General features: G+C 48.4%; 1 protein-coding gene across 1 annotated transcript in view; it reads left to right on the top strand.

The window, feature by feature from the left end:
- The window catches only part of Aldh1a2 (aldehyde dehydrogenase 1 family member A2), a 78093-nt gene extending 72829 nt beyond the window's left edge, over window positions 1–5264 (top strand). Inside the window, exons 13-14 of the mRNA XM_021660031.2 lie at window positions 3529–3617; window positions 4611–5264. Coding sequence (XP_021515706.1) covers window positions 3529–3601 — 73 coding nt within the window. The 3' untranslated portion in view covers window positions 3602–3617; window positions 4611–5264. The remainder of the gene's footprint in view (window positions 1–3528; window positions 3618–4610) is intronic.
- The last annotated feature ends 14882 nt before the right edge of the window (window positions 5265–20146 follow it).

Below are 20146 nucleotides of genomic sequence, written 5' to 3'. Positions count from 1 at the left end.
TGTGTCTCGTTTTCAGAACCACACGGGCACACATGAAGCCACAAGAGTTAACATGGGCGAGCACAGCCTGAAACACCTCCCTTACATTATGTATTTGATTTTGAATTAATTTTGGCCACTGAGTATTCAGAAACCCTGTACCATTGCCAACCTTTTCGTGAGCCTATTCCCTACACAAGCCCCTATGGGCCACAGTTTAAGAAGCTGTGATGTAAATGACCTGGTTCTTGGTCTCCACTTACTCCCAAAACATGTTTTCTATTTCTTAATGACCTAGAGTAATAGGAAATGCTTTAAACCAAAGAACCTGCTCTGCCTTCCATCCAGTTGATAGTCTCCAGAAAATCCACTTAGCCTTCCCTCCAGGAAGGATTGTTTGTCTCACATCCCAGAGTCTCCTTGCCCATCCCCAGCTGGGGCAGAAGGGAAGCAAGCTCCCAGCTGACTGCCTTGCCTAAGTGTCTCTCCAGACTGCAGGGTGGCTGCCCTCTACAGGTTACCTGATGTGCCCCTCCCCCTTTCCCCAGGTTACAGGCTAGAGGGGCTGCCTGCCCCAAAGCTGGTTTTCTTATCTTGTTTTCTGTCCTTTGCTCCTGCATGATTTCAGTCTCCTGAGATGAAAGGTGGGAAAACACTACCTACAAAATCACTCTGACCTGAAGGTATGGAAAGACAGCTGTGGAGGGTAAGGTCTGAGACAGCTAGGGTTAGGACTGAAAGTATGATTGCATGCTCTGCAACCAAGCTTCTCAAGTCATGCGCGCACACACACTCACCCTCACACTCGCAAATACATGCATGCACACACACTCACAAATACATCATACACGCACACACACATGTACAAACTCACACCCACATACACAGCATGCATGATCAGAAGTCATCTTTGATCTGAAGGGTTGGGATTATTGTATGCCTCTCTGGGGTCCCGCTCTGAGACTGGTTGAGTGGTTCTGGACTAGGGACCAGGAGCTTCATGTTTTAATAGGCTTCGGGAATGATGCTGGTACAGGCAGAGTGCGGACCTCATTCAGAAAATTGCTGCAGGGAGCTCAATAGAAGAATGGGGAAATACACTCTAGACAGAAATCTAAGGCTTCCTAAGACGGTTTGCTGGGTGCCACTGAACTCTAACACTTTTTCTTATCTTTGGGCGCCCCCTTTATTCATCTCGGTGACTAACCTCATCTACTGAGAAGCAGACACGGGAACCTCTTGGGGTCTTTGCCCTGAGACCACGTGCAGTGATGATGGTGGGCACAAGGTGGAAGTGCCCTAAGGAAGGCCTGGCTCTTGAGCAGTGAGGTTCTCTCTTGTTAACTGTGCATCTAGACTCGCAGACTAACTACAGTTAGTGAGCAGATTTGAGAGAAAGACCCTAAATGATGTGAAATTGCAGAAAAATCTAAACTTCAAAGATTTCAGAGTCCCGTGTCCAGTCTTCTGACCCTCCCCAGACCCACAGAAGCAGAAACTTTGGTGTGGGACGGGTCAAAGCCCCACAGTGTAGTCCTTGGGTGATAACTGTGTATGCTGGGGCCCAAGAACTGCCACAGGGGAGGTGACTGTTCTTGGGGAAAAGGGTAGCCCAAAGGAACCCTTCAGCTAGCTAGCGGAAGAGCCATTTTTTCCCTGTCAACTGACTACAGAATTCTGTTTTTGCTCCACAATGTCCCTATTACACTACTCTGAGGCCTCTCACTGACACTCCTTGATAACCCTGGGAACATGGCAGTCCTTTTGACTGTGGGTTTGAGTTACCTCCTTTGCCTCCAAGAAGCCCGTGTATCCATCCCTGCCTAGGACTAGGCAAAAACCCTCCAGCCAGTAAGGCCACCCAAGAGCTTCACACACACAAACAGGGTAGGGCACACTCGAATGCAGCCATGGTGACCTGTTTCTGATTCCATAGATCCCCCTCATACTTCTCACAGCTTGGGGACCAGAGTGGGAAGAAAGTATGCTTCAGGGTCTGCCCAAGTGCATGTGTAAGGAAACAGAAGGCAGTGAGTGACCTCACTGCCACCAGAAAGCACGCGATGTCCTGAAGAGGAGACACTTTCAGAATGACCCCAGGGCAGGAAAAAGGCCAGAGGAAGCCAGAGGAAGCTGGTAATACACCCAGGGCCTGGATGGAGTTAGTGGGGCTATGTGTAATGAGGCCCCGTTCACTCTCCTCTGAGTAGAATGGCCCAGACAGTGATGGCAATGGCGTGCTTAGAGTTTTCTTGGTTGCCTGTTGTATCCCAGGGGTCCCTTGTCAACTTGGGTGTGGTCCCCAGAGGAGCTACTGACAATGCTGTTGGAGCTGTGCATAGGACCGTGGGATCCCAAAAGTAGCAGGATGGGCCATTGCCTCAGGTCCTGCTTGTAGAACTCAGCTATAGGAACCGGGTCTTTCGTGGCTGACGGATGCAGAAGACGGTTTTCTCACTAGTCTTTCACATGCAGAAGCAATTCTGAGTAGTCCATCTCTTGACAGAGACAATGTGGCAACAGGGTAGAACTTGAATAGAGGGTTGTAAAGCAAAAGCCTTCATCCACTCTCTCCTCCACTTCCTCTCCCTCTGTGTCCTCAATGTGAAGAGTAGTGTGGCCAGCCCACAGTTCCAGGGAGGTCAGAAAGCCAGCTGACTGAGCCCAGCTCCATGGGGGACAGAGTGCCATAGCTGAAGTGACACTGTGGTAGACATTTCCTCTGAGGTGCACTCACCTGCAACCTAGTTGGGCTACAACCAGTTACTTGGCTTTGCTTTCCTCAGCCCAGCAGTGATGTCTCCGTAACTACTTCCTGACAACCCTTGACCCATTACCAGCCACAATTCCGGAAAGGAAGTAACTGTGGAGACTCTTAGGGAGAGGGATCCCTAATGGCCATCTTAATTATTTCTTACATCTTCCCGCCAGCTTTTCGTCAGGACCATATTGAAGGTGATGAAGGTGGTTTTCGTTTTCACACGGTGGGCCTTTGGCTATCCTGCCCATCCCCATTTAGGAAGTATAAGGAATGAGAAACTAAAATTTTATGTACTGAAAAGGATTCTAATCTAGAGGTCCCTCTCATAGGTAGAGAGCAGCCCTCTAGGCAGGCTGTCAGCACGGGGACATCAGAAGTCCGCAGAGGCTGGAGCAGGCCCTACAGAGTGGCACACTCAGTCCTGAAGGACCAGTGTTCCCAGAAGGTGGAAACATGGCCCGGGCATTGGCAGATTGGCTTCTCACTGCCACGGTGCTCAGCTGTGAGCTATCTCACCTTGGCTAAGCCCAGGTCTGGCTCTCAGGGTACCAAGGAATCCCTTCCTTTCTATCCTGTGCTCTGAAAACAAGTAAACCTTTAGCAGTCTGTGTTTGCCCGTGAGCGGGCAGCTCTCTGCCCTGAGGAGGGCTTTGCACAAGGAGTTTGTAGGCAGAGCTCCATGGCCTGCTACTCACAGCTGACAGGCCCACCTTACAGAGGGTGCCATCACAACTCAGGCTCGGTCCCCTGTGCGGCCGGTGTCTGAATCTACCCATTGTGTGTTTCAGGGGTGAGTTTGGCTTGCGAGAGTACTCAGAGGTGAAGACCGTGACGGTGAAGATCCCCCAGAAGAACTCCTAAGAGGCCCAGGCAGAAGGTGAAGGCACTGCTGGCTCCCCGTGTTCTCTGTAGAGCCCAGCCTGAAGAGTACAGAGCTGAGGCCAGCCCTTCTCTAAATATTTACTTGATGACATAGCAGGCAGGTCACTGCACCTTTGACACAGGCCAGCAAGGCAGGGTTTATAGACACTCTGGAAGAAGTCACCTTAATGATACCAAATATCAGGGAGATGGCAGGGGGGGCGGGGCACTTGTCCGAAAGAGCTTTTTGGCCCTGTCTTCATTTTCTTCCTTCCAGTTCCTGCTCGCTCCTCACTCCTCCCTCTTCCAAGGAGACCTCAGCTGAGCTCATTTAGGGCAGATGTTTGGGCCGGGAACAATTTTCCAAGGTTTTGCAGCCAAATTACCATTTCATGTTATCCATTTCTTCAAAGCAAAACATGAAATGGTTTTAGTTAGAGCCAGGGCAGACTAAAAATGCCAGGAGCTGGTACACTGCAGATGTTCTAAGTGGCACTGGTGAAGGATAGTCCTTTTCTTACTTCCATAAATAGCACAGCAAAAAGAAGATGCAGATGAGGAGATCAGAGGTCATCTTGGTAGATCACAGCTTCTGAGCTTGCTCCAGTTTGGTGTGTGTGTGTGTGTGTGTGTGTGTGTGTGTGTGTGAAATTCTTGATTATTCTGGAATAAAGTGAAGACCACAGCCCTTGCTTCCATTGATGACTGAGCTATTTTCCAAAGCTCATCTTAGGACCAACTAAAATACACCAGGTAGGCTCAGGAAGTTGGTGATGCCAGAGGCCTTGCAAAATGACTGTTCCCAAGGCTGGCTGGCCTTGTGGAGTGAGTTATTGCTGGTGTCAGAACCACGGCCTCTCCTGCATCCTTGTCCCCATTGCACCAACACCTGCTACTCCAGTGCGCTGGCTCTTCTGGCCCCCTGTGCCTGGATCACCTGCCTGCAGTCTGCTGCCAATGCATTTGAAAGCTGCGCTCCAGCCTGATGATCCCCTTTCTCTGTTTGCAGAGCGCCAGTATGCCAAGACTGCCATGTCCCGCCCGGCCTCCTCTGTCATGCCCTGTGGCCCAGTCATCCATTCACCATTCTTGCCTCATAACAAATGAGCTTCAGCCTGCAGGGGGGAAGAGGGGAAGCAACAGCTTTCCTTCCTTCCAATCCTACCCTTCTCTCTGCCTTCCAGTGAACCCCATTTGGGATGGAGACAGCACTGGCTTCCTCATCTTCTCTCCCCAGCTGCCAAATCGAAGCCAGCCTCTAGCCTGGGTGAACAACATTATTTAAAAATGCCAAATATAACCTAGGTGTAGAATATGGACATATTATCTGTCGCCCTCTCTATTTAACGGTTTCCTGCTTTCTAACCAAATCAGTTTTCAGTTTTCTATTTATAACCTGCCTGTCCACAATGTCTTCAAGCAAGCTCTCCTTACTGTTCGTGACAAATGACGACAATGCGCTCGGCAGACAGAGCCCTGACATGTGCTTTGAGTCCTTCCAGCGGGCGCCCTGATCTTTCTACAGTACACCGATGTGAACACACCATTAACCAGCTAGCTCCCTTCAAACCACAGCATAGAATGTGAAAATGAAGATTTATGACTTTTAATTTACTTCAAAAGAAACCTCTGTGCTAGCAATAAAGCATTTATATTGTGTACTCCTTGGGATTGTTTGTGTTTGTGAGTCTGTTTTACTGAACACTTTCGTCTTTACTTCTTAGCTGGGAGTTTTGGCTGGGCTGTGCTCTTACGTGACTGAGCAGAAGTCTGCGAGGGTATTTTATAGAATACATTAAGGTTAAACAAACAAACTTGTGCTCTGACACTACTTAAAACCCGTGTGTTTACAGTTTTGTGGCACATAAATATGGGCACATGTGAACTTCAGGTTTCAGAAACAACCCTCAAAGGAATCTGTGATGTGGACCTCAACAAGCCCTGAGCTCACCATCAGGGTTCCTGCTGCTGGGCACTTCCTAGTAGCTTCACTCTTACCAGAAGGAAATCAAAGGCCGATGAGCTGGTGAGATCTTCCTGTGGCTGTAAGCAGGATTTCTCTGTTAGCTACAGTTCACTGACATTCTCTGTGCTCTCAGAGTCCAGTTATAATAGACTTGATTTTTTTATTTCGTGTGTGTGTGTGTGAATGTATTGATGTGGGGACAGGAACATACATGCCAGAGTACCTGTAGAATCCTGAGGGCCACTTGCTGGAGTTGGTTTTCTCCTTTCACCATAGGTTTCTGGGATCAAACTCAGGTAGTCAGGCCCATTCGTCAAGCACTTTTACCTGCTGAGCTGTTACGTCAGCCTCAGGGTGGAGCTTTTAGGGAATGGTTCCCACACTTAGGATCTACACATCTTTCACTTCCAACCCTTGGAGTCTCTATCAAGGTTCTGGTCAGGAGAAACAAAATGTGGACCAATGAATTTGCCCAAAGCAAACTGACAGTGGGCAGAGATGTGCCACTGTGGACCGGGATTCCTTGCTATGGTCCTTCACAGGAACAGATGGAAAGTGGGCAGTGGAGCCCCTTGGGCCAGAATCAGATGTAAGGCAAAGCTTCTATGAATTGCCCTCACATACAGTAGATGAAGCAAGAGAAAGGCCTGGAGTAATGAGTCCTCTGGAACACCATTACACATACACACACACACACTCTCTCTCTGTCTCTGTCTCCCTCTCTGTCTCTCGGTCTCTGTCTCTGTCTCTCTGTCTCTGTCTCTGTGTGTGTGTGTGTGTGTGTGTGTGTGTGTGTGTGTGTGTGTATACAGAATGAATGGGGTTAGTGTAAGAGAGCAGTCTTGATGAAAGCAACTATAGAGATAGAGGTGAGGCCAAGCCTGACAAGATTAACAGATGGGTTGACCAGGCAGGTCCAACATACTGACAACGTGCCCATACAGAGGCCCTGGAGGTGGGTTTGCTATAGAGGGACAGCAGCAGAGGTCAGAGAAAGAGACAGTCTGACATGATACTCGGATGGAGAGGAAGGGAAGAAAAGAAACTACCAGCACTTGAATGAATCTGAGAGAAGAAAATGGTAACTGCTGTTTCAAAGTCAGGTCGGAAGGGAGGCAGATGCACACTGCCCCAGAAACTGAATCAAAGTCGCAGGCTGAGAGCTTGACGTGGGGCTTTGGACATGGATACTGTGGTTGACCCGGAGATACCCAGATAGAACCTATGAGCAGGTATTTGAGGAAGGGATTGGAACTTTGCCTGGGTAATTTGCTGTGGCCTAAACATGGAAGGACTGACAGCATGAAACAAGGGCCAGGGAGGAAGCACTCAGTTTGATAGCCAGGGGCTGTGGTCAGGGGAGATGCGCATGAGGAGACTTCCTATCCCGCTCTGTGATTCTCTCCAAAATGTTCACCATGACAGATCCGGGCAAAGTTGATGGGCATACAGGGAAGTTAGTTCTACCTGTTGCCTTGCAAATCTTATGACACAAAGGAACTTAGGCAACAGTGACTTTACCATCTCATGAGTCTCTTCCCAAGGTGGAAGAGCTTTTCTAACTGCTCAATCCCAGTTTGGAAACTTTGCCCATAGCAATGGCTGAGTGCCAGCGTGGCAGTGTGAATAGAAAAGCACTGTGTCAGAGGGGGCAGATAAGGAGGACCTAGAAAGATGGCTCAGTGAGGTGCTTGCCTCACATGAGAGTCTGCGTGCTTGGGTGTAGTGGCCTGTGCCGTGTGTGGAAATGGGTAGTACCAGAAGTTGCCACTCTTAAGTGGCCAGCAAGAAGGAACTGGCGTAAATTCAACATCACTCTGTAAGTTAAACACATCTGTCTGGAATCACAGGAGGTGTCTTCCTAGGGCCCCAGAAATCATGCCTTTGGCTGCAGGTGTGCTAGAGCCTGGAGAACTGTTCAGCTAGGAGTGCTGGAGTTGATTTGCCCTTTATACTGCTCCAAACACTGAATCTGAGACCAGAAGTGCATCTCCAAACACAGACCAAGGAGACCATGCTGGAAAGAAATTAAGCCATCTGGTGGTAACAAACAGATCTCTAATTTGACTTCAGAGCTCAGCAAGAGTGAAATCACATCTGGTGCTGGCAACCTAACCAACCACCCAGGGCTAGTGGGGGCATGGATCTTGGAGGAGAAGCTACAGCTGCCAGTTTGCAAAAGCAGCCCATTCCTTCGCTACATTCTCTGTGTTTGTCCTTAGACCACAGGTAGGTGTTGTCCTCACCTTTCATCAAGGAAACTTTTTGCAACAGACAAAGACTACTACAGAAAACCACAACCAATCAAAATGCAAGGCTGAGGAGCCCAGTCCCAAGTGATACATCTGTAACACAACTCAGGGATCATTGCATAAGTTTCTCTCATCCAAGGTTTCCCGGAGGAAAGTATCTTGGAGAGCCAGGGTGTTCACGTTTTCCTCACAGCTGGCTGAGGCACCGTGAGGTCCAATGGCCTATGGACTGGCAGATTTTACTCCCGGTAGCTGTTTAGAGTTGTGCGTGCTGCACCTCTTGGGCCAACTAAAGTTGCTTCTTCCTCCTTTTCCTCTGTGGAGCAGGCAGGGTGAGAACGATCATGAAAACCCATGAGGGAGGATGTGGAAGCCCACGGTGAAAGCCACACCGTCTAAGTGGTAGCTGAAGAAAACAGGACGAGAACCTCTCGCCCTGTCTCTTCCCCTTTGTGTGTGCATGTGTTCCTGTGTGTGCAGGTACCCGTGTGTCTGTGTGTACATGTGGAGGCTAGAGGACATCTATGTGCATCATTCTTTATTTCGACGGGATCTCATTGGCCTGGAACCCCCCGGTTCCATTCAGCTCTCTGGCCAACGGATCTATGTGTCTCACACCTTTTATATAGGAACCGGAATCAAACCCAGGTCCTCGTGTTTGCAAGGCAAGCAACCTGGTCAGCTCAGCCCAAATGGCCTGATTTCTTCTCAGCACTGTCTCCCTCTCTGTTTGGAGAAGCACTTGTGTCCTCAGAGTCAGTGTTTCGAGCAGCACGAGGGGCAGACCAATTTCAGCACGCCTGGCTGGACCAGAGTCCTCAGGACCTGCCACACCCACAGCCAAATGCAGGGTTCCCAGGGTCCTAGGAAGACCCCTCTGTGATTCCAGATGGGGTGTGTCCACTTACGGACTGATGTCTCTTATGGTGACAACTCTCAGTACCCCCTAGAGGTGCGTAAGCAGCAAATGGTGGGAGACATAGTGCTTCGCTAGGCAGAGCTTGGAAAAGCGAATGGGAGAGAGGAGCTGTTTGGGAAACAGCAGGAACCTCAGTCTCCATTGGCCACACATGAGCAACAGGGGATCTGTGTAACGTGGAGTAGAACCCAGGCACTGCATTAATACAGTTAGCTGAGGCCCCCAGCTAGCGCAGCAGCGCTCATGCTGGAAGCTCTATCCAGTCCTGGCCCTGAGCTGCCGATGCCAGCCCAGGGAGATGGGCAGTCAAATCAAGGGGAACGGCGGGGGAGGTGGACGAATGAGGCTGTCGCATAATCCTTTCCTTAGTTTTGTCGGTGGTGTTGGTGTTGTTCAGATTTGACACACTCTGATTCCACAGAGAAGAGCAATGGGCAATGGGAAATGATTCGAAAGGGTTTCTGCCAGCATCTAGTCAAGTGTCCTTGAAAAGCTATCCATCCAAAATTTCAGATTCTTTACCTCTAAAAGGGGATGATGAAATGACCTACCTTACTTTTAGCTCTTTTGTGATGGTTTGAGACCGCCCAGGCAATGCTTGGCTTCATTTTAAGGGCTCAAACAAGCAACAGAGACTATGAAAAGTCTCCATTCCTGGAGCTGTAGTTCCAAGGAAGTGGCTGATTTCACATTTGTGTGTGTGGTGTGTGTGTGTGTGTGTGTGTGTGTGTGTGTGTGTAAGCCAGGAGAGAGGGCACCTGGCACCTGTGAGTTTTGGATCAGTGATCAGTGATACAGTGTATGCTGTGGAGCTGAAAGGCTAATGGCTGTTTAAAAATCTCAACCAGCAGCTCCCACACCCCTGTCAATCACTGAGACATAGAGAGTTAGGGTCAATTAGTTGTCCTGGCTTCCTTCTATTTGAAAGGACAGATAGTGAGAAGGGGTCAAAGGTGAGTGGGTATCCAGAAGAGGACTTTGCCACCCTGTGCTGAATAAGTGTTGGTGAACTGAGGTTATGATTGTTGCTGTGGTCCCATACATGTAAGAAATGTGGTACTTTTTGCCTGCAGAAATGGTTCTGAACTTCTGGATCTCAACCCCTTTGGGGCGGGTAGCATCAGATATCTTGTTTATCAGATATTTATATTATGATTTATGACAGTAGCAAAATTACAGTTATGAAGAAGCCATGAAATAATTTTTTGGTTGGGAGTCACCACAACATGAGGAACTGCTTTAAAGGGGTGTAGCATTAGGAAGGTTGAGAACCAGTGGTAGGGAGAAATCATGAAGGTCGTTAGGAAGGAGAATAGACTCCCCCAGAGGAGAAATCTGAAAAGATTCTCCTGGGCTAAAGAAATGGCTCAGGAGTGAAAAGCATACGATGCTATTCCAGAGGACCAGAGTTCAGTTCCCAGCACCGTGCTGAGCAGCAAACAAACACCTGTAACTCCAGTTCCAGGAGATCTGGCACCTTCTTCTAGCCTTCACAAGAAAACACAGATGGCACATTCAACAAGCGTGTGGTCGGGGCACACACACATGCACACTCACACACTGAATCTTAAAAAAAAAAAAAGTCTAATTTTTCCTCTCCAAAGCCCCAAAGGGACCCAGCTAGGGAAGCTCCAGGCGATCCTTGCAGACAGGAGTGTCTCCCCGTAGGGGCCGAATTCACATCAGCCAAGCCTGAAGGAGCACCAATAGCAAACTCCCAAGAACCCAGAACAGTTTCTTTGTTGCTTGCTTGGTTTCATTCCTAAATAAAACTGATATTCTTGCAAACTATAAAAGGCTTTCCCATAAGACTAATTGATAAGCTTTAAAAACTTAGCACAAATAAACCCATCTGGGAAACCCACAGAATCTTGAGGGCTTAGCTTGGGGCACGATGACCCAGGAATTCTGATCTGGCTTCTTTTCCCTTTCAAAGATAACAAAGAAATTAGTGCCAAAGCCACATACATATTGGAAACACTTCTCTTTCTCTTCCCTCTAACCCTCAGAGATCTCTGGCTTTGGAAGAGCTTGGCACTAAAAGAGCTTGTCAGGGATTCTTTTCAGGAAATTAAGCCACAGTTTGAATCTTGTCTATTCAACAGATTGTTTAGAAATGTTTGGGTAACCTTTAAAGTTTTCTCTAGTATGGGGGTTCCCATACCCTCCAATTGAATTATTTCTGAGTTGGAAGGCCATTAAGACTCCAAGATATGTGCTTATTTGAGTCACACATCCATGTCCTCAGCTGAGGGGCAGGAAGCCATGACACTTGTGAAGGGAAAGCTTTCTGCAGCGCGGCCATGATGTCCTGGGAAGAAATGGGAACCTGCAGAACCCGCAGTTGCCCACTAGGGGGCTCCACGGGGTGATGGGACTCAGCCTGGGGCCAGGGTGTTTACAGGTTTAAAAGCAGGGGACCAGCTCCATGGAACGCTGCACAAAATCCTCAAGTTGAGGCATGTGCCCTCAAGAGCCCAGTGTGCCAAGTAGTGTCCTCTGAGGCCAGTGAAAACCTGTCACAGCCGAGACTTCAGCAGGTGTGTGTGTGCCTGTGTCCATAGCAGTGGCATTCATGACTAAAGGCACCCATAAGCATTAGTGGAGGGAGGAAGGGATAAGCAAAACACTATGAGGAAGGGCCTGTGTGTTTCTCCTTTTCTTTCCCCACACTGAGTCCCAAGTACTTTCCTTTGGTAGAAAAGGAAAATTGCTGAGTGTTTTCCTCTTTACCTCATCCTGAAGCAACTAAATCTCTGCTTCTGGTGCCTACGTTTATTTATTTTATGCATTGTGTCTGACAATGTAAAAATTGCATGTTATGCATTGGTATATGCATTATTATCTATACAATCCAAGCTTAGCACTGGAAAGTTAGGAAATCTTGTGATGAGCTGAAACAACGAATCTTTATGACATTATGTGAAGTAAGATAAGCCAATTACAGAAAGACAAATGTATTCTGCTTCAGTGAGTTTCCTAGAGTCACTGGAAGAAAGGAAGGAAGGAAGGAAGGAAGGAAGGAAGGAAGGAAGGAAGGAAGGAAGGAAGGGTGGATGGTGGGCATCGGGGGGTTGGAGGGAGGAACGTGGATGGAAGCTTCATGTAGGCAAGATGGGTAGTGGTAATGGCAGCCCACGGGGCGAATGCTCCAAATGCCACAGAACTATGCACTCAGTGTGGTTAAAAGGCTGAGTTTTATGTTTTGTATATGTTACTGTAATACATTTTAAAAAAATCTGCCCATAGTAAGACTTGATATGTCCATACACACACACACACACACACACACACACACACACACACACACACACACAGGGTATATGACTGATAAGGCCTGAAGTGCTGCTCTCTCAGTATTTTGGCAGGAGCCCGGCGTTAAACCAAGGCCCCTCCTCCTCCTAGCCGGGACAGCAGAATGTGCCATGGTATGAACCCTAGAGCCCCCCCATGCCCCACCCCCTTCCTTTCCCCAGCACATACCCTGCTTTCCTCTCTCTGTGAGGCCAGGATGACCTGGGTCAGGCACATCCGAGCTAGCGAACTGCCTTCCACACTGGGTTCTCTGCAGCTCTAACAGGCTATTCCTCATCTCAGCTGCTCTTTTTTTTTTTTTTTTTTTCTGATAAAGACTAAAATTGGCCACCCACTCAGATCTGAAATGGCACAACTCATGTTCCTTGTTCTCAAAGCTATAGACATGTCAGGGGTGCCAGGAACTGGCTTCCCAGGGACAGTACTTCTCACCCGAGTTTCAAACATAAAGATGGTTTAGGTGGGGATTGCAATTGTGTGATGGCATTTCAAGAAGTAAACAGGACGCTGGGGATTATTTCGTATAATGCCTTCATTTTTCAGATATAGGAAATGAGCCAAAAGAAGAAATGGCTCCCACGAGACAAACCCTTATGTCCAGGTTCTGAGCCTCAACGCTCGTCTCCTGCTGAAGAAGTGGTGGCTGATGACAGATGCTTCCAGAAAATCACATGAAGCATCTCTGTAGCACATTAGTGTGCCCTTAAACACATGACCACTTGGCTTACAAGATTAAGTTGGAAAAAAGCAGGAGTTTTGTAGACTATGAAACTTTGAAACCTGGAACAAAAGTCTTTCTGTGTAGAAAGAACAATCAAGAAGAAAAGATGGTGAGGTGCAAGGGATGGCCGTTGTGACTTTCAAAGTCCCGGCATCAAAAAAAATCAGATGTGTGTGTATGTGTGTGTACTTGTATGTATTCAGACATGTGCATATATGTGTTGTGTGGACATGTTCCTGAGTGCGTGTCGGTACGTGTACCCTTGTGTATGCACATGAGCATGTATATGTAGGCTAGAAGCCAAAAGGTGACATCGGGCTATGTGCCTCTTTCTCCATCACGCTCCACCTTCTTTTTGGAGACAGGGACTCTCACTGAACCTGAGGCTCACTGATTCAGCTAGACTAGCTGGTCGGTGGGTTCTGGGGATGCATCTGCCTCAGTCTACCCAGCACTGGGGACACCCACAATGGCTCACTCATCCTTTACGTGGATGCTGGAAATCAGACCGCATACTTGTGCAGCAAGTGTTTACAGACTAACCCACCTACCCAGCCCGGGTTTTCCTTGCTGACTCCTACGAAAGAGAGGTCTTCCATCAAGGTCCACCTCCTGACCTTGGCCCAGTCAATGCCCTTTCAGGATTTCTCTCTGTTACCTGTAAAGCAGGGGTTCTGGCTGGAAAGGGAAGTGTGGTCCTTGAGGGCAATGGCTTTGAACTCGAGGCAGAATCTTGTCAGGGAACTGGTTCAAAACTAGCTTCCCATTTTCTCTTTGGAGAGTGTGACTCACGTGAACTAGGGTTGAGGTCCGGGGTACCATTTATTTGTCTTATTTTAAATTTGAATAATTTTGGTTATTATTAATAGTTGATTACAAACATTATCTTCAGTCTTCTAAAGGAAGAAAGCTGTATTTGTACATTGGACATTTCCCCCTGAAATGTCCATGGTACCTCAGCAATGTCCTTTCTCCAGACAAGCCTGATCTTGTTTCTTGACAGCTCTCCAGAGATGTTCTCTGAAGTATTTGTGCTGCAGCTGGTCTTGAGACAGGCCTGGGGCCTGCTTTGCGTAGTTTTCTGCCCGGCTGACATCCTGCCGAAGGTCAGCACTGCTCAGGGACCTGAGGGCTACAGTTGTGTGCAGGCCCAAGCCTCTTTCCCCTTTGCAAAGGAAAGCAGAATTCTCCCTCTGGCCTGGAACCAGCGGGGAAGGGCGCGCACACTCAGAGCAGGGCAATGGGGGTTTTGGAGTGTCGGGATGGAGAGCATTGGGTACTGCCTGGGAAGGAGTGAAAGGTGCCTCTCTCCACACCCCTGGGACGATGGGAGCTCTGCAGTTCTGCCTCTTTTTCTCCTTCTGTCCTTTATGGCATTGGAAATGGAAATAATGCAGAGATCGTTTCCAAAAGCTGACTTATGTAGCTGAAAAACTACCCCGGTGCTAGAGGGTAAAAGTCCCGGCTCTGGAGAGTAAAGTCAGTAACAGCTCACGGATCATCTGTTAATGGTCCTAGCACTCTGTGGATTCACATTCTCCTGCTCTTAGTTAATAAATAACCCGGGAAGGCCATACCAGAGGTCTGGTTTTGGGATAAATTATCTTTTCAGCACTTGGATCCCTTGACTTCGTCACCGGGTTGCCTCTGCTATCCCATCCAGTTGGCTTGCCTCGGAGCTGGGCCTGAAGCGTGTGCTTTCTGCGTGAGCAGAGGAAGAATCCCTTTGCATTGTGGAAAATCTAGAGGGCCCTGGGAGTGGCCCAGTGCTGTGGGAGGGACCCTGCTAGGATCCAGGCACCTGGGTTGCGGTCCCAGCTGTGTGCTGACTCCACGCTCTTGGCCGTGCTCCGTAGCCCCGGGGCTGCCTGCTCTTCTCCATATGCGTCCCTTGTGTTCGCTCGCGTTCTTCACGTTACATCGCCGTGCTTAAATCCCACCGTTCCCTGGGGTGAGAGCTCTGAGTAAGCCCGTTTTATTGACAACAAATGAGATTGGAGAGGATATTAGAAAGATGCAGGAGCTAGGAAGCAGAGTTCTTCCTGACTGTGGGGTATCAGTAGAAACGATGGAGCTCCAGCCTTCAAGCTCTCCCTGACTACTCCCCGCTCTCTAGAGGTCTCTCCCCCAACCCACTTGTATTCATGCGGCATCCTTCCTACTCTAGCCAATGGCCTCTACTTCTCCCCCTCCCACCCCCGAAATACATGCCCACTTCCAATCTGGTCATATTCCCTGTGGTCGTCCCTCCATTCTTTGAACAAAGAGAGCATGTCCTGTGTCCAGTCGGGCCCTGTGCTGGACATGGGGACTGAATGAGAGAAATGTCGGTCCTGAGGCACACCCCTGCTTCAGCTGTGACACAGAAAGCAAAACAAATCTCTGTAGCATGATGTGGTAATCCTCCATTAGCAATAAGAAGAGCTTCTTGGGGAGGGAGAGGAAGATGGTGATAAATTTTGATAAGGGGGAAAGAACTGATGACATCCTGGAGAGAAATTTTATGGGGAGGACGACATTTGGATTATTTACTACCTCCTTGCTTCTAAAGGCATTTTAGAGGGATGGGTGGAGGTCAGAGGTCACAGGCCTGTCTAAAACCCGGATCCTGAGCCCTATGCTGACTCACTCTTGCACAGTAGCATCTGAGAAGAGATGGGAGAAAGCAGCAGAGATGAGGTAGAGAAGAGAACTGCAAGGGTATGAAGTCTACTTCAAGAGGAGAGCACCTGTCCTCCAGGCAAGGGGAGGTTCCCCAGTGTATGGTTTAGGAAAACCGGAAGGGCCAGCAGGGTGGTGAGAACCCATTTCATTCTGAGTGGACTTTGCAGGGAAAGGCAGGGCTCCGGAGAACAAGCTGAACCTCAGGCTTCCTTCTTCACTCTCAAACCATAACACAGGGAGGTTCAACAGGGCTTCTCCTGTGTCCCAGGCTGGCCAGTGGGCTAATGGATGCTCTGCTGGAGTCCCCAGGAGAGCTACAGACAGGAAGAAGAAACCCAGGGCAGGATACACACAGCAATCAGCCTGAAGTCAAGGGCACAGGCAGTTCCAAGGACAGTGGACCTTACAGGTACCAATGCCGGAAAAATACAACTGTAGACTGCCAGAGGCACATCCTTCACTCACAGGTTCCTAGTACGCTTGCTTCCCAGGCCCTGTGCTGGGCTCTGCTGCTGCCTATGAGCATGACTCCGCCCCTGCATCCAGGGTTTGATTTATCCTTCCTTTCTCTCAGTGTCACACCCACTGACATTCATCGTTAGATCTGAGTCTTTTCTCACTTCCTATCACAAAATGGCCTGAGCTGTAAAATGAGCATCTTTGCAGTCGGCCAGGGGAGCCCTTAGTCTGAGGTTGAGTGGTGATAAGACTGGCTCGGCAGTGAGACAGGCTTTGCCATTGGTGTGAGACTGGGCCAGCTGCCGGTCCCCTGAACTGCGTATCCCTCTCCTGCACAATGGCGGGAGAGTGTTAGAGAGACGGCTCTGGGGGCTCTGGGAATGCGATCGCGGCTCGAGCATGAGGACCAGAGTTGAGACCCCAGGCACCTACTTTAATGCCACGTGGGCACGACCTCCCTCCTGTAACCCCAGGGATTTGGAGGAGGAGGAGGAGACAGGGCAGCCAGGGCCCTGTCGAGCTCGACGAGTTGAAAGCTCTGGGTTCAAGCGAGAGACCCTGCCTCCCTATGGAAGGTGGAGAATGATTGAGGAGACACTGAAGTCAACATCTGGGCTCCACATGCACAGATGTGCACAGCATCACCCCTCGTACACTCAGATGGACACCACACACACACATACACACACACACACACACTCACACACACACACTCACACATAGACACATACACACAAATAAATAAATAAATAATCTAAATTAAAAAAAGACAACGGACGGAAAAATAGCATACCCGGCGTGTCCACACTTGTGGGGGTTGTTGACAACGCACGAAGGGCATTCAATAAACAGTCTTTGAAAACACGCACACAATACACCGGAAAGAAAATTCTTGAAATATGTACAACATCCAAAATGTTCGCACCTAACAGATCGAGAGCTCTTAGCCAATCAGTACAAAAAGGCCACACTGGCAGAAAAGCCGAACAAGCGGTGTGACGGGGTGAACGGCGGAAGAACGACTCTACAAGGGTCAGCCAGCCTGCAAGCAGACTCTGAGTGACAGCCGTGTAGATTGTCCCTGAGCGGGTGGCCCTGGCGCTTCTCCCTGCTCGTGTAGCTCTCTAGCGGGTAGGCTTCCCTCACCAGCTCCTCCCCGTGGGGGAGGAGAGGAGCACGGCAAAGCTTTAACATGCTGCCAAGTAAAGAAAGCTTGTTTCTAATCTTCATACACGGAAGCACACAGACCAGACCAGGGACTCAGACAGACAGGCAGACAGACAGACAGGCAGACAGACAGGCAGACAGGCAGAGCAAGAGCCTACTAGGCTGGAACTGCGACTCAAGCATACCTGTGCACAGTGTGAAAACATGATTGTCAGAGGCAGAAGAGGGCTTGGAAAGCTTCTCGCCAGATGGGCACCAGCGGTTCCTCCTAGGAACTTCCTGGCATGGAAGTTAGGTAGCCGAAGGGCGCTTGAGCTCCATGGCGAAAGCCCCATTTTCTCTTAGCAGCATTTTCTCAGATTCCTTTGAAAGAATAAGTTACGTGAAAAGCACCAAGTACATCCAAGAACTTACATCAACTTGAGGGAACATCAGAGGTTCTGACCCTGGAGCCAGCCGGGCCACTTGGATACACACCTGCTCTACCACCACCTCTGAGCCCAGCCAAGCCATCTACCATAACTTTGCCTTGGTTTCCCCATCTTTCATGGGAATATAATAGTATTCGCCAAGGGAGGTTGTGTGAACACGTGTGCCTAGCATGTTAGCAGTTCAGTGTCTGGTTGTAATCCACCTAACCATTCCCTACTTCCTGTTACAGGCTGGGTGATCGTAATCTTCGTGTGTTAGCGCTGGGAAGGTACACAGTTAAGCTGCTCTCGTCAGCTGATGAAGACATTAACGGCGGGTTCAATGCTTGTCCCAGGGACGTGGCTGGTGGGGTTGAGAGCCCAGATCAGGCAGCTGCTCTAACATGGCTAGTCAAGTTCTTCTGTGCGCAGCGATCTCTACCTCACACTTCCCTTCAAAACACCTCACCATCTTGTTCTTCACACTCCTTTCCCCAGGGCCTCTGTAGGAGTCCAATAAATTCCTCACGCACAGCACAGATGTTCTGCTCGGGGCCGAAGAGAAGAATCAGTTCTGGGTTTGATGGCTCCCTTGCTTTGGTTCTCTTGCCGGGAGAACCTGATACTGAATGGTTGTGCTTCAAGCATCCATCAGTTCCTGACACTTGCTAAGTCTGCTTTCATCCGGGTGAGACCAAAGTGAGAAAACCCTGAGGCGTTTCCCCAGGAGTTTTAGAGATGATTCCATTTTCTACCGAATCAAATGAACTTTTAGGGGCTAGAGAGATCAGTAGTTAAGAGAACTGGCTGTTCTTCCAGAGGACCCAGGTCCGCTTTCTAGCACCCACGAGGCAGCTTACAACCATCAGTAACTCTAGTTGCAGGGGACCTGGCATCAAGGCTCCTGCAGGCATGTGATGCACAGATATACATGCAGGCAAAACACCCGTACACATAAAATAAAGACAAAACTCAGGAAAAAAAAGCCCTTAATGGCAACTTTAAAATTAAATTTTTAAGAGGTGAGCAGTTTAGGGGATGGAGAGATGGCTCAGAGGTTAAGAGAATCTGCTGCTATCACAGAGAACCCGGGTTCAGTTCCTATGGCTCGCATCTGGTGGCTCACAACCACCTGTAACTTCAGCTTCAAGGGACCCGGCGTCTTCTTCTGGCACTCACATATGTAAATCTCAAAAACAAAACAAAACAAACATGCAATTTAGGAAGTTTGGAATACTGTAATTTTCCAGAGCTGCGATGGAGGCAAGGCCAGACATGGCCTTTAGAAGAATGAGCATGTGCACAGTAACCACTGCATTTAGAAAATTCCAGAGCAGCATGGCGTCCAGATATTTTACTTTCCTGACAGAGTATGAATCCTGAGCTTCTTTCAGAATATCTGGTTGCCACCTTTTATAAAGCTCTCATCTAACATACATGAGGGTGATCTTTTCTAGTTCTCACCATTTGCCTGCAAAATTTCACGATTTCCTTGTTTTTAATTGTTGAGTAGTATTCCATTGTGTAAAGGTACCACAATTTCTGTATCCATTACTCAATTTAGGGACATCTGTTTTGTTGTTGTTGTTTTTTTGTTTTGTTTTGTTTTGTTTTGTTTTTCAGATTCTGGCTATTATGAATAAAGCTGCCATAAACATGGTTGAACAAATGTCCTTGTTGTATACTTGAGCATCTTTTGGATATATGCTTAGGAGTGGTATAGCTGGGTCTTGAGGTAGCACTATTCCTAATTGTCTGAGAAAGTGCCAGATTGATTTTCCAAAGTGTTTGTACAACTTTGCATTCCCATCAGCAATGGAGGAGGGTTCCCCTTTCTCCACATCCTCTCCAGCATGTGTTGTCACTTGATTTTTTTATCTTAGCCGTTCTGATGGGTGTAAGGTGAAATCTCAGGGTCGTTTTGATTTGCATTTCCCTGATGACTAAAAATGTTGAGCATTTCTTTATGTGTTTCTGTGCCATTTGGTATTCCACTATTGAGAATTCTCTGTTTAGCTGTGTATCCCATTTTTTAATTGGATTACTTGATTTGTTGCTTTATTTTAACTTCTTGAGTTCTTTGAGTGAGGTATCTGAGAAGCAGAAAGGTATGCACGTTACATACTCACTTATAAGGGATATTAGACATATAATAGAGGATAATCATACTAAAATCTATACACCTAAAGAAGCTAAGCAAGAAGGAGGACCCTGAATAAGATGCTCAACCCTAACTCAGAAAGGCAAACATGATAGACATCGGAAGAAGGTGAAAACAAGGAACAGGACAGGAGCCTACCACAGAGCGCTTCTGAAAGACTCTACCCAGCAGGGTATTAAAGCGGATGCTGAGACTCATAGCCAAACTTTGGGCAGAATGAAGGGAATCTTATGAAAGAAGGGGGAGATAGAAAGATCTGCAAGGGTCTGGAGCTCCACAAGAACAACAGAACCAAAACATCTGGGCACAAGGGTCTTTTCTGAGACTGATACTCCAACCAAGGACCATGCTTGGAGATAACCTAGAACCCCTGCACAGATGTAGCCCATGGAAGCTCAGTCTCCAAATGGGTTCCCTAGTAATGGAAACAGAAACTGTCTCTGACATGAACTCAGTGGCGGACTCTTTGATCACCTCCCCCTGAGGGGAGAGCAGCCTTACCAGGCCACAG

The sequence above is a fragment of the Meriones unguiculatus genome, chromosome 6, assembly GCF_030254825.1.
Source record: "Meriones unguiculatus strain TT.TT164.6M chromosome 6, Bangor_MerUng_6.1, whole genome shotgun sequence".
Lineage (NCBI taxonomy): Eukaryota > Metazoa > Chordata > Mammalia > Rodentia > Muridae > Meriones > Meriones unguiculatus.
This window is presented reverse-complemented; position numbering and strand designations above follow the sequence as displayed.